The sequence below is a fragment of the Phyllobates terribilis genome, unplaced genomic scaffold (genome assembly GCF_046119375.1).
Source record: "Phyllobates terribilis strain yellow unplaced genomic scaffold, ASM4611937v1 Scaffold_2__4_contigs__length_985480577, whole genome shotgun sequence".
In the NCBI taxonomy this organism is placed as follows: domain Eukaryota; kingdom Metazoa; phylum Chordata; class Amphibia; order Anura; family Dendrobatidae; genus Phyllobates; species Phyllobates terribilis.
Window position 1 is genome coordinate 686520308 of NW_027362762.1, and position 27330 is coordinate 686547637.

Consider the following 27330-nt stretch of genomic DNA (forward strand, 5'->3'; position numbering starts at 1 on the left):
ATCTTACAGTTCTAACTTGCCAACCGTGGTCTGTATGGAGTTGTTCAATAAAGGGCCCAAAATTAAGATAACATAGATGGGAGAGGTCTCTATGAATAGGAATTCCTAAGTATTTGATACCCTGTGAGGGCCAGGCAAAGGGAAAGTTGGACTGGATGGAATCCTATATGGATTTGGGGAGGGAGACATCGAGGGCCTCAGACTTCGCTGCATTGATTTTAAAATTTGACCATGTAACAAAGTGATCTATTTCAGCCATAACAGCATGGATGGATATATGTGATTGAGTGATATATACTAGGACATCATCAGCAAATAGAGAGCACTTGTACTCGGTGCCTCCCACCTCAATCCACCTAATATTGGGGTTATGGCGAATTGATGAGAGCAGGTGCTCCGTCACTAGGATGTATAAGAGAGGGGACAGAGGACATCCCTGCCTTGTCCCATTGGTGATTGTGAAAGGTGATGAAAATGTTCTGATGCACCCCCTGGGCCTTGGGACACCCGGAGCCGGACCCTTTTTGGTGGATGCTGGTGGTTGTAGTCTTCGTGGCGGCGACCCGGTTCCGTGGCTCAGGGTGGTCAAACCAGTGGCGGAACTATTTATGTGGTTTTGATGTTTAAATGTCCGACTACGCCACCCGTGGATTGCGGTCAGAGTGAACCGCCGCTGCAGGGCAGACCGCTGAGGCTGGTGTTGTGGGTGCAGCAGAGCGTAGCATAACTCCCCACGGGAGGAGTATAGCCACAGGGCAGTGTATGCGGAGGATGGGGGTGATGGTGCAGGGCAGCAGCAGTAACGACACGGAGTCAGTGATGCAGTCCAGGGCCTTTACTCACAGTTCTTATTATCCAGACCGCGTCTGCAGGTAACGGCTGCCCACGTCGTACTGTGCTCACTAGGTGAGGGGCTCAGACAACTCCCAGATAACTTTGGAGCGCTTCACAGGACCCCCTTTGTGTGTCCTTTGTCTGGCCTTTCTTACCAACTCTTCTGTCCGGCTGCCTCGGGCCTCCTCTTGGTAAACTTGGCGCCAGTTTCCCTGACCCTATGTGGTGCCTTCCTAGCGGGTGTAGCGAGGGGCTGCGCCACATAAAATGTCACAGCCTCCGGTTTCTAGCTGAGGGTCGTTTCCTGCCTCCACTAGTTTCGGGGACCGGTCTCCCCCTTTGGCCTGACCCCTCCACGCAGGTGGATTCGGGCGTGCGGTGGCGACTCGCCCGTCCGCACCCCTGGGATCCCTTCATTCCTCGTTCCTGGAGCCTTCTCCGCTCCTCTTCCTTCCTTCTCCCTCTTCCAGGCCTGGGCCTCTGTTACTAGGCCCGCCTCCGGAGCAGAGCTCATGCAGAGCCCCTGCTCCCTGCCACTTCTGCTCAGACTTCTCTGCACTGAACTAAGATGGTGCCCACCTTTTATACTCCCTTCTCAATGCACCCAGGAACTGCTTCCTCCCTGCTCCTGCACTACAGGGTTCCCCTTCCTCAATGTTCCCTCCCCCCACTCCAGCCAGGGACAGGGACTGTCGTGCCCATCTCAGAGGCATATTGGTCGCCCTGCCCCACGGCAATGTGGTGTAATGCATGCAGGTGTCGGGTCCTTATCCACACTCCATCCTTACCTGAGAGTGAGATATCACACCTCTGGGTGAGGTGCAATACCTCTGTAGCAACCGAGCCCTCAGGGTGCTACAGTTCCATTTATCTTCAGCCTAGGTGACGTATTGTGATACAGGGCCGTGATTTTGGCTATAAAAGGGTCCCCTAGACCCCTACCCCAAGCTTTTTAAGAGAATCATATATGGCGTGCCAGGAGACTCTATGGAATGCTTTCTCAGCATCCAACGAGAGTATCTAATTACAAATTTTTAACTGCATCTAGCCCAGGAAATACTTTGTGCCTAGTAGCAGTGTCTGCTAGTCAGCGGATTATCCCGGCTGTTAAGCAAGCTACACCACCTGTAGTTTAGACACTTAATTTTTTCAAAGGAAATGCTTCGGGACCATGGGATACTCAGTGAAGAGCATCAGGAGGCACCCCAAGGCATAGGGGCTGGGACTGGCAGTAGGATGCCTCGCGGTGGACAGCCGAGCTCGATCCTTATAAAAGCTTTTTAACTGCAGCAGCTTTAGTGGACGCTACTGGAGCTGGAATTACGCGGCTGCTGGCATGAGACTTGCCCTCCAATAGATCCTTGTAAATGGATTTAAAGTGTATTCATTCAAATTAGAGAGACAATTTAAATTAAAAAGCTTAGAGCTGCCTCCACCACAGGGGGGCTCGCTCGACCCACCAGCGGACAGGCACCAGTATTGGGAGAGGGGGGCTGGCCATTAGGGTTCACCGCGGCTCTGGCACAAATCCGGCGACACGGAGGTGGCACGGGCAGGAGCGGACTGGCCGTGTCGGCTTCTCACTTTTTGGATTTTAGAAGGGCATGACATGCCTATATCTGTGTCTCCCCCTCCTTTTACTCCTCCACCTCTTTTATTTTCGCATGACTATATGTTCTTGTCACTTTTCCATGTGTTAGTTATGTCTTCTGAGCAGTTTGTCAGCTTTTGGACACCTTTGAAGGTGTTTTCTATGTGTTTCTATGTGTTTTTGTTTGCCTGCCATTGGTTTTAACGGTGTTCGAAGGTGTTCGACGAACAGTTCGACGAACAGTTCGGCGAACACACGGGTGTTCGACGAACCGAACCGAACTTGAACACTACGGGGGTGGCTCAACACTAATATACACTACATACTGCAAAACTATACTATTATAGTATATAATATAAGAGATCGGAAGATCAGAGGGTCAAGTCCCCTCAGGGGACTAAAAAATAAAATGAAAAAAATTATTAAAGTTTATATTTTTTTTAAATATAAAGGTTCAAATAAACCCACCCACATTGAAAATAAAGAAATTAAACAAATAAACATATTTGGTAGTGCCACGTTAATAAAAGTTTGCGCTATCAAAGTATAATATTAAATAACCCGATTGGAAACGCCATAGTGAGATAAAAAGAAAAACGCTAGAAATGTTTTTCTTGGTCACTACGCCTCTCTGCAAAAATGCAATAAAAACAGATCATAATGTTGAATACAACCAAAAATGGTGTCAATAAAATGATAAGCTCGTTACACAAAAACAAACCCTCACCTAGCTCAACTGATGAAAAAATAAATTGTTCCGGTCTCAGAATATGGCGGCACAAACAAAAAAAACTTTTTTTTTTCCAAGTTTTGGATTTTTTTTTGTCCACTTAAAGGGAACCTGTCACCAGAAATAAAGCTGTTAGCCTGCTGATATGCAGTTAATCTGCAGGTTAACAGCGTTATTAAGCTACAGCGTTATTAAGCTGCCTGGCGCCTGCACGCAGCCAAATGCAGCAGGGAGATAATTAACTTTATTCACCCCGCCAGCATTCGGTTTCAGTCATGGAGGCGGGGGCAGCGTCAGTCATCACTCTGAGTATTCAGAACGGCAGCTGTAACCGCGCCCCTGGCCTTGACTGACACTCCTTCTGCATTGAGACTCAGCTGTCAGTCATGGTCGGAGGCGCGGTTACAGCTGCCGCTATGTATACCCAGAGCAATGACTGAATCTATGACGCTCCTGCCTCCATGATTGAATCCAAATGCTGGCAGGAAGAATAAAGTTCATTTTCTCCCTGCTGCATTCGGCTGTGTGCAGGCGCCGGGCAGCATAATAACACTGTTAACCTGCAGATTATTCCAATATTTGCAGGTTAACAGCGTTATTTCTGGTGACAGGCTCCCTTTAAATAAAAAAAATACAAGTTTGGTATCGCCATAATCATGCTGACCTGGAAAATTATGATTCAGAGTAACTTTTACCACAGAATGTGGACCATAAAAACAAAACACGAAACAGTGTCAGAATTTCATTTTTTTTCTCAATTTCACCAAACTAAGAAATTTGTTCCCATCTTTCAGTACATTAAATTGTAAAATGGCATCACTCAAACTTACAACTCATCCTGCAAAAAACAAGCCCTCATATCAACTATGGGGAGGATAAAAATAATCCACAAAAAGTATCTGCGGAGAGAAAGGGTTTAAAGGCTTGTCTAGCAATGCTCAGTAACACATCGGGAGGTGAATGTGGTGCAGAAAGCTGGCATGTCTACACATAGCTACAGGGCACGTTCATGATCGACAGTTATCTTATGAATAAATCAGGTTTGTGATACCTGCTGATCATTATGCGTCCTGTCTGCTATGTGTGTATGCAATGTCATCGGTGCTGCTCACCTCACAATGCGGAGGTAAGGGACGCCAGACAACACTATAGATGATTGCTAATCCTACTAAGTGGGGCTTACTAAATAATCAGATATGAAGAATTTTAATGCAGGTCATCTAATGAATGGATAAAAAAAATCTAAGTAGAGTTGTGAATAAGTCATTGTGTCTGTATGAACATTGAAGGGAACCTGTCACCTGATTCAGTCTGTCCAAACCATGAGCAGCATGAATCAGGATCTGACTGCACGCTTACAGCCAGGTATGTTTTTCTCCAAAAATCTCCGGCGTTTTAGAGAAAAAAAGTATGAAGAGCTGGGAATTCTAGGGAGAGATAAGACTAGTCCAGCACTACCCCTGGGCAAATTCTCTGATCCAGTTGATTGACAGGTCTCTTCTATAAGTGTACATAGGGAAAGACCTGTCAATCAAATAGAGCAGTGCTGAGAGAATCTGACAGAAGCATTGGACTAGTCAAGTCTCTATGACAGATTTTTAACTTATTTGTGGGGCTCAAAAGGTTTCTACTTGTACACATGATAGAATAGAGCATAGGGTAATGTTATGTCGCCCAAAGAATAACTAAATCCAAAAAGCTAGTGCAAGTGTAAATTGAGATATACATACAATTTCCAGGTAGATAGAAGTTGCGCACACTACCAGTGCTGACTCTGCCTTTCTATCTTTCTATGTATGAGAACACTAGGAAATATATATCATCTAGCCCATATATGTGCTTTTATCTAGTCAAATGTGATTCCTGCTGTGGCAAGAGCTACTATCAATTTTCGACTTCATCCAGCTCAAACAGTGGCCGAGGTAAGAAATATTCCATTTTCTGTTAAAATAGTCAATGCTCATTCATAAGATACACAAACATGTGTTATAGATTGTGTTACCTCTGCCCCATACCCGGCAGGTAAAGGCTGCGTGTCACAGCCAGGATCTGCCTCTAACAGAGCTCCACCCATGACTGTTAGTCTCTGACAGCGGCATTAACAGCGCACCGGCATAGGGGCGCGTCATTCCATGTACCCATAGGTGCCCCTGGTTTGCTATGGTAGCCGATGGTCTGCTGAAGACCATCACAAAGCTCCATTGAAATCCAGCCTGTGGCTGAACTTCCAAGGAGAGTGTGATTTTTGCTACATACATAAATACTGTGGTATTGCGGTGTATAGCACAAGCGATGAGACAATCCCAGGTTCTAGTCCTCTAAAGTCACTATTAAATACAGCAGGAAAAACTGAAGTAAAATTTAAATCTGTGAAGTAAAATATTATTATTATAATATTATTATTATTATTATTATTGCTATTATTAATATGCAGATTTCCGGGGACCACAGTGCTCAGGCCAGCAGCTGCGTTTAGATGGCTGCTGGGCCTTTAATTTCTTCTTGCTCTGAAACATGTGCACACAGCGTTCACTTCTGAATGTTCTGGCGCATACAATGAAATATTAGGTCCTGATGCTAGCCAGTGCCAGCATCAGGACATACTTTGTGGGCGGAGATAGCGCAGGATGCGCTCCTGGCCCACACAAGAAGACAGCATCGGCAGCCCCAGCATCTCCTGCGATGTCTTTATCATAGCCCCCTGTCTCCTGTGATGTCTATACCACAGCCCCATGTCCTCTGTGATGTATATACTGCAGCACCGTGTCTCCTGAGATATCTATACCGCAACCCCAATACCTTGGTAGTCTTGATGTCACCTATGTGTTGTATACAGCTCTCTGTGTCTCCTATGTGATATGTATATACAGAAGACTCAGTGTCTCCTATTTTATGTACACTGCAGATCTCCCACTGCTTGAGTTCTATAAATGTAACATGAGCAGTGATGAATTTCCCACTGTGAGGAGACATGCAGTGTAATATACAACTGTGTTCGGTACAACTTACTGTTATAAGTTCTTTACATAACTTATCGCAAAGAGTCACCTACGCTCCAGACCAACACAAATCTGAAAAAGCAACGAACGCGTAGCAACATCATCCATGCCATCTAACATTACTGCCACACCAAAGTCCGACTCCACAGCCCTGATTTCTAATATTCAAGGATTCAATAATAACAAGATCTGTACCACAGGACTGGCACAAAGTAAGGTAAAGTGCACACGTAGCATTTTTTATGCATTTTCGCTGCGTTTTTTCCCTGCGGAAATGCATCAAAATGCTTGGTAATCGGTCTGCCAGCTAATGCTATGGCAATCCTGATGTGCTGTGCACATGATGCGGAAATTTCCGCTCAGGATTGGAATGGTGTATTAAAACACAGCGTGTCCTTTCTATTCAGCGTTTCCGCAGCGTTTCCCACCCATCAACTTTAATTGAACAGCAGCAAATCCGCAGGTATAATTTTTATACCTGCGGATTTGCTGCAGTTCAATTAAAGTCAATGAGCCGCAGAAACGCTGCATTGAGTACCCGAGTCAGCTGGGGAGGACTACTACTCCCATCATCCGACCGCTGTTCCCGCTGATAACAGCGAGAGCGGCGCGGCTGAGGGGAGTAGTAGTCTCCTCAGCCGAGCAGGGACTGCACGCGGTGTAAAAAATAAAAAATAAGGTAAAAAAAAAAACACTATGCTCACCTGTCCGGCTCCCCCCAATGTCTTCGCGATGTCCCCCGAAGTCCTGATCCCTCGGCGGCCGGCGGTACACTGCTTGCTCCCGGCAGTGTACATCGCTGCACTGCAAGGACTTGGGGTCACGTGAGCTCTCAGCTGAAGATCAGCTGAGAGCTCACGTGACCTCACTTTACGGCACTGGTTCTCAAGAATGTTCCCACCAGCACTGATACTGAGGTCACCGGGGCTGATCAACTGATCTTCAGCTGATGAACCCCAGTGACCTCACTCCTGCAGCAGAGCCATGTACACTGACAGGAGTGATTACACCCATGTCAGTGTACATTGCTGTCTTCTACAGCAGTGACATCAGTGATTGCTAATGTCACTGCTGTAGAAGTGACCCGGATCGCCGAGGGACAATCTGGACTACGTCGTGACGGCAGACAGGTGAGGGATATGGTTATTTTTTTTATTTTATTTTTTTAGAAGATCGAGAGATTCAGGGACTGGGTGTGAAATAAAAAAAAAAATTTAAACCATGTGTCATTTTATTTAATTAAAATACTTTATTCTGGCCGTATATTTTATTGAAAAAGCGGCGAAAACATTACTACACGGTTGGTAATGGGCTAACCACTACTAACTTGGGCTTCATGTCAGCCACCAATACAATAGCAAAAAGAACTTCGGCACTCCATACATGAATATATAAGAAATATTGTATCTAGACTAATGTCACTTTGAAAAATGAAGGATTTTTGCGCATAATTTGGCCAATTTATGTGTGCCACCAATACAAGGCTGACATGAACCCCAACCCCATAACCCCACTTGCCACCGCTAAACGGCAGTGGGAATAGCAGAGGTTATGCGCCAGATTTGGCGCCTCTTATGGATGCGCCATTTATGGGACTGCTGAGGGGTGATATTATTAGCTGCGGAGGGGGCTAGTATACATGGCCCCTTCCCTGGCTATTAATATCAACCCGCAGCTGTCTGTTTGTCTGTTTAGCCTTTTCTGTCTAGATTTTATAGGGGAACCTTACGCCAATTTTTTTCTGGGGTCCCCCTGTAATCTAGCCAGTAAAGGCTAAGCAAACAGCTGTGGGCTGATATTAATAGACAGGGAACATTTTTGGCTAATGGCCCCTTCCTCGGCTACTAATATCAGCTCCCAGCGGTCTGCTTTCCCTCTGCTGGTTATGAAAATGACGCAGGAACCTACGCCATTTTTTTTTCAATTTTAGGCTCTGTGCCCATGATTCAGACTTAGCAGCGCTTTGGACGCATATTTTTGCTGCATCCAAAACAATGCATTCTATTGAACGCAAGGTAAATCTGCATGTGTTCACTGAACCATGCGTATCGGCTACCATGCGACGTAGCGGCTATCGAAACAGCTGTGAGCTGTTAATAATAGCCAGGGACAATGTTTGCCTAATGGCACCTTCCTAGGCTAGGCTCACAGCAGCCCCAGAAATGACATGAATGGACATGCTAATGAAAATTGGGTATATGGGATTAGCTGACACCCAGCTCTTGTTTGGTGATGACAATGTGTCAATCAGAACCTTTCATCACCAAGCCTAATTAAAGTAAAGTAAAGAGTTAAATAAACACACAGAGAGCAAACATTTACTTGAAATACAACAGACACATTCTTAAATTAACCAATATACTCACCCCAGTTCTGACAGTAATCCAAGGGTTAAAGCAATGTCCCACGTTCCTTTTCAAATCATTTTATTAATTTAGCTCCAAAAAGCATTCATTGATGTACAAAAAAGCATTAAAAAACACGGCAAAATCGCAGCAAAACATGCATTTTTTCCACAGCGTTTTTCCTGCCAAAGAGATGCAGAAACGCTGCAGAAATTTCAGAAACGCTGCAGAAAGGCCGAAAATACCTTCTAGGGCTTATTTTTGGGGTAGGGCTTATTTTCGGGGAAACACAGCATTTATTAATGACCTTATAGAGGGCGTAAAAATTTTAAATTAAAATGTCCGTATTTGCAGATGATACTAAACTCTGCCCGGTAATTAATACAGAGGAGGATAATTTAATATTGCATAGGGATTTATGTAAACTGGAAGCTTGGATGAAAATGGCAATTGAGGTATAATGTAGATAAATGTAAGGTCATGCACTTGGACCAAAGAAATAAGAAGTATAATTATGTGCTATATGGTAAAACACTGGGTAGAACTGTCACTGAAAAAGTCTTGAGTGTATGAGTGGACAACAAACTCCACTTTAGTGACCAGTGCCATGCTGCTGCTGTCGCCAAGGTGAATACAATCATGGGATGCTTTAAAAGAGGCATAAATGCTCATAGGAAGAACATAGTTTTGTTTCTTTACAAGTCAGTAATGCGACTACACTTAGAATACTGTGTACAATTCTCCGGTGTATAAGAAAGACATAGCTTAACTAGAACGGGTACAGAGAAGAGCGATCAAAGTTATTAAGGGAATGGGTGGCCTGCACTACCAAGACAGGGTATCAAACTTGGGGTTAGTCATTCATTCATTTGGACAAACGAAGGTTTAGGGGCTATCGTTTTACAATGTACAAATATATGAAGGGACAGTACAAAGAGCTTTCTAAAGATTATTTAACACTTAAGCATGCACCAATGACAAGGGGGCAACCTCTACATTTAAAGGAAAGAAGGTTTAATCATAATCACAGATGCTTTAATATAAGAGCAGTGAGACTATGGACCTCTCTGCCACATGATGTTGTAATGGTTGATGGACTAAAAAAGTTCAAGGTGGGCCTTGATAACTTTCTTGAAACATATAACATTACAGGTTATGGAAAGGAATTTTTCTCATAATATGGGGCAATTAGCATCTTCTCCGTGGGGTTTTTGCCTTCCTCTGTATCAGTATTTCCCAAACTCCAGTCCTCAAGGCCCCGAACAAGTCATGTTCTCAGGACTTAGTATTGCACAGGTGGTGGAAGTATCATCAGGCCATCAGGAATCTCTCACCTGTGCAATACTATGGAAATCCTGAAAATAAGACTTGTTGGGAGCAATGAGAACTGGAGTTTGGGAAACACTGCTCTGTATCATGTTAGGGTATATGTTGTATTCAATGGACTTGTGTCTTCTTTCAACCTTATAAAAAGATGAAACCTCTATGAAACACTTTAATATACAGGCCGGAAGCACTGCAATATCAAACCATTAGACCTTATTAGACAAGCTGTGCTACAGGCCACTGTGACTGGCTGACCCCAAAGACATTATTTGGCCTAGGATTGCTATGGCAGCCATTCAAGCACCACGTTCGATTTACGGGGGCGTTCCAAGCGATTTTAGCATCACTTGGAAAAGTGCTTGACAACTTGGTTACACTATATAAATCTATAAACTGGCATGGATTTATATAGTGTGACCAAGTTACGATGCTGCAAATGCAGCATCAATAGTAAAAAAAAATTAAAATAAACATTATACTCACCTTCAGATGGCCCCCGGTCTCCCTAGCGATGCGTCCAGTATCTTCGGCGGCTCCCGGTGCTCTAAAAAAGACCTTCCATGACGTCATTTAGTCATGTGATGGTCACGCGACCATCACCTGATCGCTGACGACAGCGGTCGCGTGACTGTCACATGACTAAATGATGTCACGGAAGGTCCTTGCAGACCACCGCCGGAAGCCAAGGAGACAGCTCAGAGGAGATCGGCAGGCGCCGGAAAGGTGAGTATAAGGTTTTTTTTAATTTTAATTCTTTTTTAACTACAGGTACTATGGTACCCGGGTCTGGAGGAGAGTCTCCTCTTCTCCAGACCCGGGTACCTTCCGCGCATTGAACCGCATGATATCCGCATGTGCACGTGTAGTCATGCGGTCCAATGCAAGTCAATGGCGGCTAAAACGCCACGATTCTGCAAAATTAATGGTAGTGCTGCGGATTTTTCCGCAATAATAATCCACAGCGGAAATTTCCGCAGTATGTGCGAAGCACATGCGTATTATCATTGGGGAACATGGCAGACCTTCTACCAAGCGTTTTTTAAGCTTTTCCGCGGCAGAATTTCCACTGCGGAAACGCTTAAAAAATGCATAGTGGGCACACAGCCTTACGGTTATGGCTGGTTCACTATTATCGTTAGGAAAGGCCAGGTGATGCAAAGTTGCAAGCTTTATAAAAATCCAGCCTCCTCTAACTTTGTGCCAAAAAACAGCAGCACCGATTTTTGGGCTCAAAATTACCAGATGAATTGTCCAATGCATTTACGATGTTTGAGTGATATTTAGAACCTATATATATATGCATTGTATTTTTTTTATTTCCGTATATTTATTACATTTATTAATTTCATAATTTCATGTATCTTATACATTCACAATTTGATTGGCTGCCATACCTGTCAATCATGACAGGATGCATAAATAGCTTGAGGAGGCGGCCGACTCCGCTCTTAGAAAAAGCCGGTACCTCCGGTGAAACAAGCGTCAGGGATGATCTGTCCTGTGAATGTTATGTGACAGAACATCTATGATCTCTATGTCCTGTTCCTACCCTGTCATTGTGCCGTTTGTGCCCCCAGTATGCCGACTGACATAAACAGCAGGTCAGAGAGGAAAAGCAAAGGGTAGAGTAGGAACCAAGCATAGTAAATAATCAAATATAGAGGCAGTGTATTGAAAACATTGTAGAAATTTTATTATAGAAAAGACATACAACACCACTTGGTTAAAAATGCAATTAAAAAAACATATAAGACAAAAAAGACACATGGACAAAAATGACCCCTTAGAGAGTTCTAGCATATGAATCCAGTTAATTCTATGTGCATACAAATACATATATCAGAAAATGTATGGCAGGTCGCTATAGTGTCTCTCTGGAGCCCAACTGTCTCGGTGACACAGACCACGTGCGAACTGTTTGCACGCGATCTGTTTGGGAGACCGCACTGACTCATGTGCGGTGTAATTGTACTTACAGTGGGGGAAATAAGTATTTGATCCCTTGCAGTTTTTGTAAGTTTGCCCACTGACAAAGACATGAGCAGTCTATAAAGTTAAGGATAGGTTAATTTTAACATTGAGAGATAGAATATCCAAAAAAAATCAAGAAAATCACATTGTATAATTTAGATAAATATATTTGCATTATGCAGTGAGAAATAAGTATTTAATTCCCTAAAAAACATTATGAGTTCTGGTTCCTACAGACCAGTTAGACACTAATCAACTCGTTATCTGCATTAAAGACAGCTGTCTTACATAGTCACCTGTATAAAAGACTCCTGTCCACAGACTCAATTAATCAATCAGACTCTAACCTCTACAACATGGGCAAGACCAAAGAGCTTTCTAAGGATGTCAGGGACAAGATCATAGACCTCCACAAAGCTGGAATGGGCTACAAAACCATAAGTAAGACGCTGGATGAGAAGGAGCCAACTGTTGGTGCAATAGTAAGAAAATGGAAGTAATACAAAATGACAATCAACATCGATCTGGGGCACCATGCAAAATCTCACCTCGTGGGGTATCCTAGATCATGAGGAAGGTAAGAGATCAGCCTAAAACTACACGGTGGGAACTTGTTAATGTTGTAGAGGTTAGAGTCTGACTGATTAATTGAGTCTGTGGCCAGGAGTCTTTTATACAGGTGACTATGTAAGACAGCTGTCTTTAATACAGGTAACGAATTGATTAGAAGCGTCTAACTGGTCTGTAGGAGCCAGAACTCATAATAGTTTGTAGGGGATCAAATACTTATTTCTCACTGCAAAATGTAAATAAATTTATCTAATTTATAACAATGTGATTTTCTTTATTTTTTGGGGTTATATTCTATCTCTCAATGTTAAAATTAACCTACCCTTAAAATTATAGACTGTTCATGTCTTTGTTAGTGGGCAAACTTACAAAAACAGCAAGGGATCAAATAATTATTTCCTTCACTGTATATTAGAACACCCCACCCAATCCCATAAAAATGCATACACATTTTCATTATATTCAGTAGTATTCAAAATAATAGCATTCCAGTATGACTAACCAGATTAATCACTGTTTTGGTATAAATTATATTACCACATGTCAACCAATTTACCAGTTGGTGCAGTAGATTCTAAGAAAACCAACAGACTCAACATTCATGATCTGCATGTTTTTGAGTCTGTGTATTTGAATAATTAATTTAAAGGGGTGTGTTCAAAATAATAGCAGTGTGGAGTTCAATTAGTGAGGTCAATCATTCTATGAAGAAACAGGTGTGAATCAGGTGTCCCTTATTTAACGGTGAAGCAAGCACATGTTGCACATGCATTTCTCCTTGAAAGCCTGAGAAATATGGGTTGTTCGAGACATTGTTCAGAAGAACAGAGTCATTTGATTAAAAAGTTGATTGGAGAGGGTAAAACTTATAAAGAAGTTCAGACAATGATGTCCGAAGGCTGTTTAGCTAAAATGATCCCCAATGCTTTAAAATGGAAAGCAAAACCAGAGAGACGTGGAAGAAAACGGAAGACTACCATTCGGATGGATTGAAGAATAGCCAGAATGGCAAAGGCTCAGCCAATGATCAGCTCCAGGATGATCAAAGATAGTCTCAAGTTATCTGTGAGTACTGTGACAGTTAGAAGGTGCCTGTGTGAAGCTAATCTCTTGGCAAGAAGTCGCAAAGTCCCACTGTTAAAAAAAAACATATACTGAAGTAGGTACAATTTGCCAAAGAACACATCAACTGGCCTAAAGAGAAATGGAGAAACATTTTTGTGGCCTGATGAAAGTAAAATTGTTCTTTTTGTGTCCAAGGGCTGCTGACAGGTTGTCAGATGACCCCCAAACTCTGCATTCAAGCCACAGTACACTCTGAAGACAGTGAAGCATGGGGGTGCAAGCATCATGATATGGGCATGTTTCTCTTACTATGGTGCTGGACCTAATTACCGCATACCAGGGATCATGGACCAGTTTATATATATTAAAATACTTGAAGAGGTCATCTTGCCTTACGCTGAAGAGGATTTGCCCTTGAAATGGGTGTTTCAACAAGACAATGACACTAAACACACCAGTAAACGAGCAAAATCTTGGTTACAGTCCAACAAAATTGAGGTTATTGAATGGCCAGCCCAATCCCGGACCTTAATCTGATTGAACACTTGTGGGGTGACATGAAAAATGCCGTTTCTGGGGCAAATCCAACAAATGCCAAAAAATTGTTGAATGTAGTCAAAGCATCCTAGACTGGAATAACAGTTGACAGGTGCCACAGGTTGCTTGACTCTATGCAACATAGATGTGAAGCAGTTCTAAAAAACTGTGGGTTTAAAACTAAATATTAGGTTAATGATTCACAGGAATGCTAAATTCTCAAAAAAGAGTACCGTATATACTCGAGTAAAACCGACCTGAATATAAACCGAGGCACCTAATTTTACCACAAAAAACTGGGAAAACTTATTGACTCAAGTATAAGCCTACGGTGGGATATGCAGCAGCTACTGGTAAATTTCCCCATCCTGGTAAGTATTGCCCACTCATCACCAATCCTGGTATGCATGGCCCCCTCATCCCCAATCCTGGTATGAACAGCCCCCTCATCCCCAATCCTGGTATGCATAACACCCCTCATTCCCAATCCTGGTATGCATGGCCCCATCATCCCCAATCCTGTTATGCATGGCTCCCCTCAACCCAATCCTCATATGCATGACCTCATCACCCCCAATCCTGATATGCATGGCACCCCTCATCCCCAATTCTGGGATGCATGACACCCCTCATCCCCAATCCTGGTATGCATGGCCTCATCATCCCCAATCCTGGTATGCATGGTTTCCCTCATCCCCAATCCTGATATGCATGGCCCCCTCATCCTCAATCCTGGTATGTATGGCACTCCTAATCCCCAATCCTGGTATGTATGGCACCCCTCATCCCCAATCCTGGTATGCATGGCTCCCTCATCCCCAATCCTGATATGCATGGCCCCCTCAGACCCAATCCTGGTATGTATGGTCCCCCTATCCTGATTTGCATGGCCCCCCATCACTGCACACATTGAAAAAAATAAACACTTATACTCACCTTCCTCTCCTCTGCTCCAGCGCTGCTCCTGTTCTGCTAGCAGCAGCTCGCCTCCGCATCTGAGCAGCGCATGACGTCACTGCCATGCGCTCTCAGACACCGAGATGAGCTGCAGGATATTCACTCCTTTCCACGCCGGGACTATGTGCGTGAAGAAAAGTGAATATCATTGTTCTTTAATGGCGTGCGCACTATGTCAGCAGCGCTGCAGCTCCCTCTGCGGCTCAGCTGTCTTGTGTGCCCGCTACTAAAGAGAATGCATATTCACCCTTCTCCACGCCAATATGCATTCTCTTTAGTAGCCGGCACAGAGGATCACTGAGCCGCAGCGATAGCTGTGGCGCTGCTGACACTGCGCGCACGCTATTAAAGAAATGAATATTCACCCCTCTCCACTTACATGGGCGTGGAGAAGGGTGAATATTAATTTCTCTTTACCAGCGGGCACACGTGGTAGCTGCAGCAGCCGGCTACTGCGTGTGCCCTGCTCCTCCGCCTCCACAACCCCACCCCCACTATCCACCTCCGGACTATGTATATACTCAAGTATATACCCAAGTATAAGCCGAGGGGGGCTTTTTCAGCCTAAAAAATGGGCTGAAAAAGTCGGCTTATATTCGAGTATATACGGTACATATTGTGAATTTGTAAAGACAAATGCAGACATCGCTATTTTTTAGAACATCCCAATGTTCATTTTGTGTTATTTTCTGTAAAGTAGTTAAAAATTATATACATTTCGCTTCATGTTTTGAATTAGAAAACAGTGTGCAATGTCCCCAATGCATGGAAAGAAAAACTAGGATAAAGATTTTATGCTTAACTCATGTTTTTGAACACACTGCTATTATTTGAACACTACTGTACCTGTCACTATGGATGAAATTGTCGTATGAGACCTTTACACAGGTAAGGCTATTACCACATTCCTTATTTATTATCTTTGTGAACTTTGTGTTAATAACGAAATCTACATTTCCTATATATTGTAGTAATTGATCTATTTTTGGCAGGGATCCGAGTATTGGTTCAAGTATTATTCTTTAATATTAACTGATCTATATAAACAAAGATTTTTCTGCTTTATTGGGTTTTGCATGATTAATTTTATGTTAGGACTAAGCCAAAAATTGGGAATATTATTTTCGTGTCATAATCCATCAGCCATTTGTTAATTTCGCAGGCATTGGACATAATTCGGAACACTATAAGTGATGAAAGAGTGGAAATTTCAGTTCTCAACTCATTTGACCCTCTTCCTATTAGTCCCTATGATGAATCAAATTTTGGATACCAGACTTTGCAGCGAACAATTCATTCTGTCTTCTCAGCAGCCCCAGTTGCTCCAGGTAAGATGATATACAGTGGGGAAAATAAGTATTTGATACACTACCGATTTTGCAATTTTTTTTGTAGGTACACTTCAACTGTGAGAGACATAATCTTAAAAAAAATCCAGAGACTCACATAGTATAATTTTTACATAATTAATTTGCATTTTATTACATGAAATAAGTATTTGATAAAATAGAAAACAGAATTTAATATTTGGTACAGAAACCTTTGTTTGCAATTACAGAGGTCAGACGTTTAATGTAGTTCTTGACCAAGTTCGCACACACTGCAGCAGGGATTTTGGCCCAATCCTTCATACAGATCTTATCCAGAACTTTTAGGTTTCAGAGTTGTCGCTGGGCAACATTGAGTTTCGGCTCCCTCCAAACATTTTCTATTGGGTTCAGGTCTGGAGACTTGCTAGGCCATTCCAGGAACTTGAAATGCTTCTTACAGAGCCACTCCTTAGTTGTCCTGACTGTGTGTTTCGAGTCATTGTCATGCTGGAAAAACAAGCCACGACCCATCTTCAATGCTGTTACTAAAGGAAGAAGATTTTTAGCCAAAATCTTGCGATACATGATCACATCTATCCTCCCTTCAGTATGGTGCAGTCGTCCTGTCCCCTTTGCAGAAAAGCACCCCCAAAATATGATGTTTCTCCCACCATGCTTCACGGTTAGGATGGTGTTCTTGGGGTTGTACTCATCCTTCTTCTTCCTCCAAACACGGCGAGTGGAGTTGATACCAAAAAGTTATATTTTAGTCTCATCTGACCACATGACCTTCTCCCATGCCTCCTCTGGATCATCCAGATGGTCATTGGTGAACTTCAAACGAGGCAGGATATGTGCTGGCATGAGCAGGGGGACCTTGCGTGCCCTGCAGGATTTTAATCTATGATGGCATAGTGTGTTACTAACAGTAATGTTTGAGACTGTGGGCCCAGCTCTCTTCAGGCCATTGACCAGGTCCTCCATGTAGTTCTGGGCTGATTCCTGACCTTTCTTGGAATCCTCCTTACGCCACGAGGGGAAATCTTGCATGGAACCCCAGTCTGAGGAAGATTGACAGTCATCTTGTGTTTCTTTCATTTTCTAATATTTGTGCCAACAATTGTTGCCTTCTCACCAATCTGCTTGCTTATTGTCCTGTTGCCCATCCTAGTCTTGTGCGGGTCTACAGTTTTGTCCCTGATGTCCTTAGCTCTTTGATCTTGGCCATGGTGGAGAGTTTGGAGTGTGATTGATTAAGTGTGTGGACAAGTGTCTTTTATACAGGTACAGTGGGGAAAAAAGTATTTAGTTAGCCACCAGTTGTGCAAGTTCTCCCACTTAAAAAGATGAGTGAAGCCTGTAATTGACATCATGGGTAGACCTCAACTATGAGAAACAAAATGAGAAAACAAATCCTGAAAATCACATTGTCTGATTTGGAAAAAAAAAATTTTCAAATTTTGGTGGAAAATAAGTATTTGGTCAATTACAAAAGTTCATCTCAATACTTGTTTATATATCCTTTGTTGGCAATGACAGAGGTCAAACGTCTTCTATAAGTCTTCACAAGGTTGGCACACAATGTTGGCCCATTCCTCCATGCAGATCTCCTCTAGAACAGTGATGTTTCGGGGCTGTCACTGAGCAACACAAACTTTCAACTCCCTCCAAAGGTTTTCTATAGGGTTTAGATCTGGAGACTGGCTAGACCACTCCAGGACCTTGAAATGCTTCTTACGAAGCCACTCCTTCGTTGCCCTGGTGGTGTGCTTGGGATCATTTTCATGCTGCAGACCCAGCCACGTTTCATCTTCAATGCCCTAGCGGATGGAAGGAGGTTTGCGCTCAAAATCTCACGATACATGGCCCCATTCATTCTTTCATGTACATGGATCAGTTGTCCTGGTCCCTTGGCAGAGAAACAGCCCCAAAGCATGATATTGCCACCCCCAAGCTTCACAGTAGATATGGTGTCCTTTGGATGCAACTCAGCATTCTTTCTCCTCCAAACACGATGAGTTGTGTTTCTACCAAACAGTTCGTTGTACTTTGGTTTCATCTGACCATATGACATTCACCCAATACTCTTCTGGATCATCCAAATGCTCTCTAGCAAACTTCAGACGGGCCCAGACATGTAATGGCTTACACAGGGGGACATGTCTGGCACTGCAGGATATGAGTCCCTGGCGGCGTAGTGTGTTACTGATGGTAGCCTGTGTAACATTGGTCCCAGCTCTCTGCAGGTCATTCACTAGGTCCCCCCATGTGGTTCTTGGATTTTTGCTCACTGTTCTTGAGATCATTTTGACCCCACGGAGTGAGATCTTGTGTGGAGCTCCAGATCGATGGAGATTATAAGTAGTCTTGTATGTCTTCCATTTTCTAATTATTGCTCCCACAGTTGATTTCTTCACACCAAGCTGCTTGCCTATTGCAGATTCAGCCTAGTGCAGAGCTACAATTTTGTTTCTGTTGTCCTTCGACAGCTCTTTGGTCTTCACCATAGTGGAGTTTGGAGTGTGACTGTTTGAGGTGTCTTTTATACTGATAACAAGTTCAAACAGGTGCCAGTACTACAGGTAATGAGTGGAGGACAGAGGAGCTGTAACATACCTGGCGGTGCCCTTGCATGGTGGTCCATCTCCCACTGTGCAAGAGCACGCACTTGATCTCCAGTCCAGAATGTCTCTCTGGCTTCCCTCCATGCTGTCTGTTTGTGTCTGTTTCTGCTGCTTAAGGGCGGTGCCCGATCACTTCCTGCTTTTTGTACCTGCTGTGGGTCACACCCCTTGTGCGTCCTCAGCCTATTGCTGTCTGTCACCTGGTATATAACCCAGCTGCTCCAATCAATCCCTGCCTGAGCATTGTGTTTCATTCAGTGTGTGCTTGCACTCTGAAGGTGCCAGGTCCCGTTCTGTGTTCTCTTGTCTGCCTATCCTGGAGGCTGTATTTCCAGGCCTGTCTGAACACGCTCCTAGCCTGTTCCTCCCGCCTTCTAGGGGCCGATAACCTAGACCCGCTCCTGTATTTTGTCTGTCCTGTCTGAACTCGCTCCTAGCCTGTTCCTCTCGCCTTCTAGGGGCTGATTACCTAGACCCGCTCCTGTATCTTGTCTGTCCTGTCTGAACACGCTCCTTGCGTGTTCGTCCCGCCTCTCTGGGGGCCGTATTCCCAGACCCGCTCCTGTATCCCGCTGCAGTGTCGGTCTCTTCCGTACACTCAGTTCCAGTCTGAACTCTCTCCTATCCTTTACCTGTTTTGCCTCTATGTCCGTTCCTTTCCTTTTTCTGCAGAGTCTGAACTCGTGCCTAACTCCTGCTTGTTGTTTCTGTACTCCCGTTTGTGTGTTTGTTTTCCAATCGCTACTTCACTGCAAGTACCTTGTGGGTATCTGGCTCTGCCTTTCCCTTCCTGTCTGTTCCGTGTGAACAGAGCCCTGTTCCCCCTGCTCAGTCTCGCTCCGCTCTGACTCCTTGCTCACTGCTCCGGCAGTCTCGCTCCGCTCTGACTCCTTTGCTCACTGCTCCGGCAGTCTCGCTCCGCTCTGCTCTTGCTCACTGCTCCTGGCGGTCTCGTCCTGCTCTGCTCTTGCTCACCGCTCCAGGCGGTCTCGTTCTGCTCTGCTCTTGCTCACCGCTCCAGGCGGTCTCATCCTGCTCTGCTCTTGCTCACCGCTCCAGGCGGTCTCGTCCTGCTCTGCTCTTGCTCACCGCTCCAGGCGGTCTCGTCCTGCTCTGCTCTTGCTCACCGCTCCAGGCGGTCTCGTCCTGCTCTGCTCTTGCTCACCGCTCCAGGCGGTCTCGTCCTGCTCTGTTCTTACTCACCGCTCCAGGCGGTCTCATCCTGCTCTGCTCTTGCTCACCGCTCCAGGCGGTCTCGTCCTGCTCTGCTCTTGCTCACCGCTCCAGGCGGTCTCGTCCTGCTCTGCTCTTGCTCACCGCTCCAGGCGGTCTCGTCCTGCTCTGCTCTTGCTCACCGCTCCAGGCGGTCTCGTCCTGCCCTGCTCTCGCTCACCTCTCTGGGCGGCCTCACTCTGCTGTGTTTGTCTGCCACATCTGTGGTTCTGTTCCAGAGTCCCAGTGTGTACTGGGTCCTATCCCGCCTGTGTTCCTACCTGCTAGTGCCTTCCTGTCTGCACTCTAGCCGTGCTTGCCTGTACCCCCCTGCCTGCATACCAGTCGTGCCTGCCTATTCCCACCAGTCTGTGTGCCAAAACCTACAAAAGACAAAAGACAAAAATATATCTCATACCCTACCATCATTATATATAAATGTAAAGCAAAGTTGCATAATAAATATAGGGTACTTAGTGAACTATTTTTGATCAAAAAAAGTATACAAGCCGTCCCACCAGCGGCAAGGTGACCCTAAATTGGGACGGTACCTATACTGCCTATATTAAAAACCTTACTGTATATCAAAGTTGAAGTAATGCATATAAAAGGGTAGACAAATAGGACCGGGTCCCAACTCCAGACCACCCAGGCCCGTGGTAAGCTACATATATACCAGTCAGCTCAACAAAGTCTGTGTGCCAGCCTAACCAGTCTGTTCCTGTATTCCCCTGTGTGGGTCAACAGCCTGGTCCCTCTGCTCAGTTCCTCCTGGGTGCACTGGCGTCGTATGCCGTCGTGCGACCCTGGTCGGATCGGGTGAATACCTAGTTACGCCCCTCCAGGCATTCACTCTCCGGCACGGTCCAGTGGAATCACACGCACACGCCGCTCAGCCCGGGCGTGTGCATTACAGGAGCCTCTTAAAGAAGAAGTTACAGGTCTGTGAGAGCCAGAAATCTTGCTTGTTTGTAATTGACCAAATACTTATTTTCCACCAAAATTTGAAAAAAAATTCTTTCCAAATCAGACAATGTTATTTTCAGGATTTGTTTTCTCATTTTGTCTCTCATAGTTGAGGTCTACCTATGATGTCAATTACAGACCTCTCTCATCTTTTTAAGTGGGAGAACTTGCACAATTGGTGGCTGACTAAATACTTTTTTTCCCCACTGTAACAAGTTCAAACAGGTGCAATTAAAACAGGTACTGAGTGCAGAGTAGGAGGGCTTCTTAAAGAAAAACTAACAGGTCTGTGGGGGCCAGAATGCTTGCTGATTGGCAGGTGATCAAATACTTATTTCATGCAATAAAATGCAATTTAATTATTTTAAAATTATACAATGTTATTTTCTGGTTTTTCTTTTTACATTCTGTCTCTCACAGGTGAAGTGTGCCTACGATAAAAATTACAGACCTCTCCATTCTTTGTAGGTGGGAAAACTTGCAAATCAGCACTGTATCAAATACTTATTTTCTCCACTGTATGAAATATATTATTTTTCTACCTTTGCCTGTCCCTAAAAAGTTTTGTGATTACCTTTAGTTATGATGTGAATAACTTTATTCATCTCCATTTTATCTGCCAAGTTTTAATAGTGAAATTATTTTAGTTAATTTATTTTATGTTTAATCCTTTTTCATTATTCACCCAGATCAAGTGGGTTTCATGAAAGGGAGGGAAGCTAGGGACAATACTACCAAGATACTGAACCTTATATATATAGCTAGAATAAAGTTCCAGCCTCTTGTTACTTTCTACAGACGCAGAAATGGCCTTTGATAGAGTAAATTGGTCTTTCATGGATGAGACACTCCGTAGCCTAGGTTAAAAGTCTAACATGTTACGATGGATCTCCGCACTATATACTAAGCCGACCCCCAGAGTGAAAGTAAATGGGAGTTCTGTTACGGGACTTCGACATACGTATGTAATGGTACACGCCAAGGGTGCCCGCTTTCACCTCTAATTTTTATACTGGCTATGGAACCTTTTCTTTGAAGGGTTCGAGCTAACACTAACATTATGAGTCCTAGCATCCGCGGTGCACCTATTAAGATTGTGGCTTACACAGATGATCTGCTTTTTTTCATCAACAACCAAGCAATTTTTTTGCTGAGCCTGATGTCAGAATTCCATTTGTACAATTGCTTATCCAACTTTAAGATCAATTTCTCCAAGTCAGATATCCCGAATGTTAATACCCCTTCTGTGGTAGCGCCCTTGAAAAATGCTTATAGCTTTAAGTGGGCTAATTCAGCTTTAAAATATCTGGGGATATACAGGCATTCTATACTGAGGCACCTAATTGTGATGGCTCAGGCGTGCATCCCCTTTCTCTGGAAAAAAGATACCGCTCCAACAATCGCCCTTTGGTTCTCTCAAATAAATGAGATGATGTTGATGGAGGAACTGACTGCTACAGCTGATAACTCTTATGACCGCTTTTATAAAACTTGGTTTTACCTGCTCTATTTTAGATTCTCTGCTGAGTACCGGGCATATATCGAGGATCACTGAACATAGGACCCTTAGTCTGATAAACAACCCCCCTCCCCCTCCCTGTCTTTCTTCCCCTGTGCTTTCTCTACTGCTTTCTTTTTTTATTCTCTATCTGCTTCTCTGTTGGTATACATCTTATTTTTGGTTGATATTATGAAGAAACTTTACATTGGGTCGTTCTATTGTATAATTGTTGATAAGAATTTAATGACCTGAATGTCAAGATATTAAGTCACATTCCTTATGACTACTTATATGGACATTGTACTATGTTATTTACCATTAATTACGAATTTGGCACACTAAGTGTTTTAAGTTCTTGTTGTTCTTATGCAATTTAATAAGTAAAAGAATTAAAAAAAGTGTAATCCTTTTCAGTACATTTATCAAAATTAATCATTGAGACCAATCATGTTCTAAAAAGTTCTTAAAAATTAGACAAGTAATTTGATTCATTGTTATAATGAACTCCTTCACTTTTGACAAATCTCCGTCACTGTTCTTGCTGAGAAAATATTTATTTATAGAAATGGTAACATACATTAGACTATAACACCATGGGGGTCATCTACACAGACCAGTGTTTCAACAGTATTAATCAAAAGCCTGCTAACCCCTTAAAGCCCCCGTCTCACATAGCGAGATCGCTAGCGAGATCGCTGCTGAGTCAAGGTTTTGGTGACGCAACAGTGACCTCACCAGCGATGTCGCTATGTGTGACACTTTGCAGCGATCAGGCCCCTGCTGTGAGGTCGCTGATCGCTGCAGAATGTCCTGGACCTTTTTTTGGTCGTTGCCCTCCCGCTGGTCAGCACACATCGCTGTGTGTGACCAGCGGGACCAACGATCAGGCTGGTAACCATGATAAACGGCGGGTTACTAGGGGCACACGCGCACTTAGTAACCCGCTGTTTATCATGGTTACCACTCTGCTACGGTGAGCGGTAACCTCTCGCTCACCGTAGCAGGCTCGTAACCATGATAAACAGCGGGTTACTAGGTGCGCGTGTGCCCCTAGTAACCCACTGTTTATCATGGTTACCAGCCTGCTCTTGCTTCAGCAGGCTGGTAACCAGGAGCAGGACATCATGGAAAGATTCTTTCCACGATGTCGCTGCTCCCCTGATCGTTGGTGAGCCTGACTGTTTGACATCTCACCAGCGACCACATAGCGACGCAGCAACGATCCCTGACAGGGCGTACCGTTGTCGGGATCACTGTAGCGTCGCTAAGTGTGACAAGGCCTTTATACATTTGTTACATTGTTGCTTATCTGTTCGCCTGTATAGTATATAAATATTTGCGTATATGATAGTAAATTAAAAAAATAAAAATCAGTTTGTCACAAAATAGGTGTAAACTGAAACTAGTGACTTTTTATGTCCATATTCTACCATAACTTCTACAATAAATGACTCCTATGTGCTTGCATTGCATATAGTACAGAAATAATGCCCAGCTTGTGTATTTCATTAGGTGTCTGCATTGGAAATACTGACAGCCGTCATTTTGTTAATCTGAGTGACAGCATATATCGGTTTAGCCCTTTCAAACTGAAACCTGAAGATCTAAGCAGGTAAGAGATGACTGAAAGAACTCTCTTATTTTAGTCATCTGGAATTACTCATGCAAATTGACTTAATGATTTTGTAAAAATATTATAAACTCACATCAGTGTAATTTAAAAGAGTGGTTAAGAGGAATCTGTCACTAGGTTTTTGCTACCAAGTCTGAGAGCAGCATAATGTAAAGCCAGTGACCATGATTCCAGCAATGTATCACTTACTGGGCTGCTTAGTGTAGTTTTGATAAAATCGCTGTTTTATCAGCAGTAGATTATCACTAGAGGACTAGTAAATCTATGAGGTAGTCAAGCATATTCATGAGCTCAGTATAACCCCAACCCATCACTGATTGGCAGCTTTTTGTGTACACTGTACATAGCATAAAGCTGCCAATCAGTGGTGTGGGCGGAGTTATACAGAACTCAACATTCAGAGATCTGGTAGATCTGCCGCAAATAAAACAGTGATTTTATCAAACTGACAGCAAGCAGTTCAGAAAGTGATATATAGCTAGAATCAGGGTCTCTGTCACTACATTATGCTTCTCTCAGATGGGTTAGCAAAAACCTGGTGAGAGATTCCTTTTAAGGGACTGGACATATTTAATTTTTATGATTTGACATATGAATAATAGGGGTCTTATCTCTGAAACGCCACACTCAACTGTTGTAATGAATTACAGGCTTCAAGTTTGAGCTGATTGCTGTTTTTCATGTAGTCTGTATAGAGATAAATAGAAGAGACCGAAAAATCCTCATTCACAGATCATATGAGCAAAATATGTCTTATACCTAGAAAATTCAATAAGTGTTGTAAGCAACCTGTCACGGGGTTACCATGACAGAGTGGAGCCAGAAGGCCACAACGTCAGATGGCTCCTACTCCAGCTGCAAGAAGAAGCACTTCTCCGTCATTTTAAATGTGTTTATTTACTTCTGGCAGAACAGAGGTTAAACGGCCATGTTGGAAATCCCTGTGTTCACAGCTGAGCTCAGTTAGCCACTCCTTTTCCCTTTATAATCTGGGCTCTGATACTAATCCTTGTCAGAGCTAGCTGTTGCTGCATGCTTATGGAGGGAGAGGTGTTGTAATGAGAAGGAGAGTTGGAGGAGTGTCTGTTGTTTGGTTTGCATGCGTGATTATCCCTTAACCTTCTCTACTTTGGTTTATTCCTTTACCTTCACACCCCGGTGCATTCCTCTGTTATATGTGAATGAATATTTTGTGTATTTTCTGTGTTGCCCTGTTCGTTGGGTTTGTGTACTAGGGTGCACAGTAGCGCCCCTCTTCCCCAGGTGGGGAAGGTGAACAGACGGAGGGCTTATTCAGGAAGTAGGGCGAGGGCGGAGGCCCGGTATCCTCACCTTCTGAGATATCCTGGGGAATAGGGCGAGCTAGGGCGCCCCCTAGCGTTAGGGACAGGGTAGGTGCCCCTGGTCCCGGATCTTCCGACAGCTGTGTCGTGACACAACCAGTTATTTAGTCTGCGCTAAAATAACTATTAGTTGCTTCTTATCTTTTCAGAATCCATGGGTTAAATGAGCGAATTTCACTGGAGAACTTAGAACGCCTTACACAGTTTTACTATCAATTGATCCAGAATGCTGACTCTGATAAAGTTCCTGTTGTTCATCAAGCCACCCATGAGTTATAATGATGGTGATAAGGGTGAAGATACTAGAAGTGTTCCTGAAATAAGTCCTATCTACACTATGACTTGAATGGTTGACGATATCATTTATTATAGTAATGTCAAACTTGAATATTTAACTTTTTGACCAAAAACAGGGAATGTTTAAGGAGGTGATGAAACTGCTGCTAGTAGAAGACCTGCTTGGTCATGAGTGACTACTAATCACTAATATTACAAGTGTAATATGATTGTAATAAGAAAGTTCAGTCTCAGCCTGAATAATAAATATAGAAAAACTACCAACTTATTTTGATGGCTTCATAAGACAAGTAATTAGAGAGGAGCAAATTGACTCCAGTGAAATTGAGTTCACCTCAAATTTTGCAAAAATATCATGTTCTCCAGAATACAGAATTTTTGCAATTTCCTCTATGTGAATTTAGCAAAATTCAGTCACCATATTGTTAAACCATAGAGGGACAGACAAATAGTTAAAAAAAATATTCACCTTCACAAATTCAAATCTTGGCAGATTTGATCATCTCTACAAAAAAACAATAGTGCTTTTGTGCCTGTTTACACAATTGTAATGCATCTTAATGCGGGAGACACATATTCAGACAGGATCAGCAAAGCCTTTCCCAAAGAGTTACAGTAAAGCATCTATCTTAAAAGGCCGCAGCCGCTCTTGAAAGTGTTGGTTAAAAAAATAAACTGTATATTTTATATTTTGAATTAATTTTGCTACAGTCTTGAAATAGAAATTCATTCAAAAATATATATTTTTTTTAATTGGTGGGTATAGACTTTAATGTACTAAGGGGGTTTAGATGTTAATTTTTCACCCCATATTCTAATTGTTCCCTTTGGACTTAAATTCCTATTGAAGGACTAGCTGTGCTTTGGGAGAAGGGTCACAAGGAGCAACTTCAATATAAATTTAACAGGCAAATATAAGATCACAACAGCTAACGGTGGGAGACAACACAAGGGGGGCTAGAAGGGATTTGCTTACCTCCACCATTAAACATTAATTGTTTGCCCTATGAAGCGCTGTTCAATTTTTTTTACATAGATTTGTATCTGGCATTAATGGATTTGAATGGGTTATTCAGATTTTAACATTCATTTGTGCTGATTTATTTCTTCTGATAATCCATTTGTAGTAAAGTGAACATGTACTGGAAAAGCACTCAAAAACATTTTTTTGTGAATATTATTTTGTGTAACCCAAAACCCCAATAAATAAAAATAATATAATCTAGTCAGACTTCTTTGTGAATCTACAGTATTTTGTGTTCTCTGAATCACTGATTGTATTTACTTGTTTATCTACTTGTTTGTTAAAGGGGTATTCCCATCTCCAAGATCCTATTCCAATATGTAGTAGGTGTAAGGCCTCAATCACATCTGCATAAAAAAAATCGTTCGTTATGATGTTGATCCAGAAAAGTATGACAAGTGTCATGCGAATGTCATGCGAGTACAATGCGATTTTTCTCACCTACCATCTGTATGACAAGCTTTTTTAACATCGTCTTGTACATACTGTAATTCT

The 27330-nt window shown here is 43.2% G+C and overlaps 1 protein-coding gene across 1 annotated transcript in view; it reads left to right on the forward strand.

Annotated features, from left to right (window-relative positions):
- Positions 1 to 27036, forward strand: part of PM20D1 (peptidase M20 domain containing 1) — a 102518-nt gene extending 75482 nt beyond the window's left edge. The window contains exons 10-13 of the mRNA XM_073666948.1: positions 5006 to 5077; positions 16088 to 16253; positions 24051 to 24150; positions 25664 to 27036. Of these exons, the coding sequence (XP_073523049.1) occupies positions 5006 to 5077; positions 16088 to 16253; positions 24051 to 24150; positions 25664 to 25793 (468 nt within the window). The 3' untranslated portion in view covers positions 25794 to 27036. The remainder of the gene's footprint in view (positions 1 to 5005; positions 5078 to 16087; positions 16254 to 24050; positions 24151 to 25663) is intronic.
- Positions 27037 to 27330: the final 294 nt, after the last annotated feature.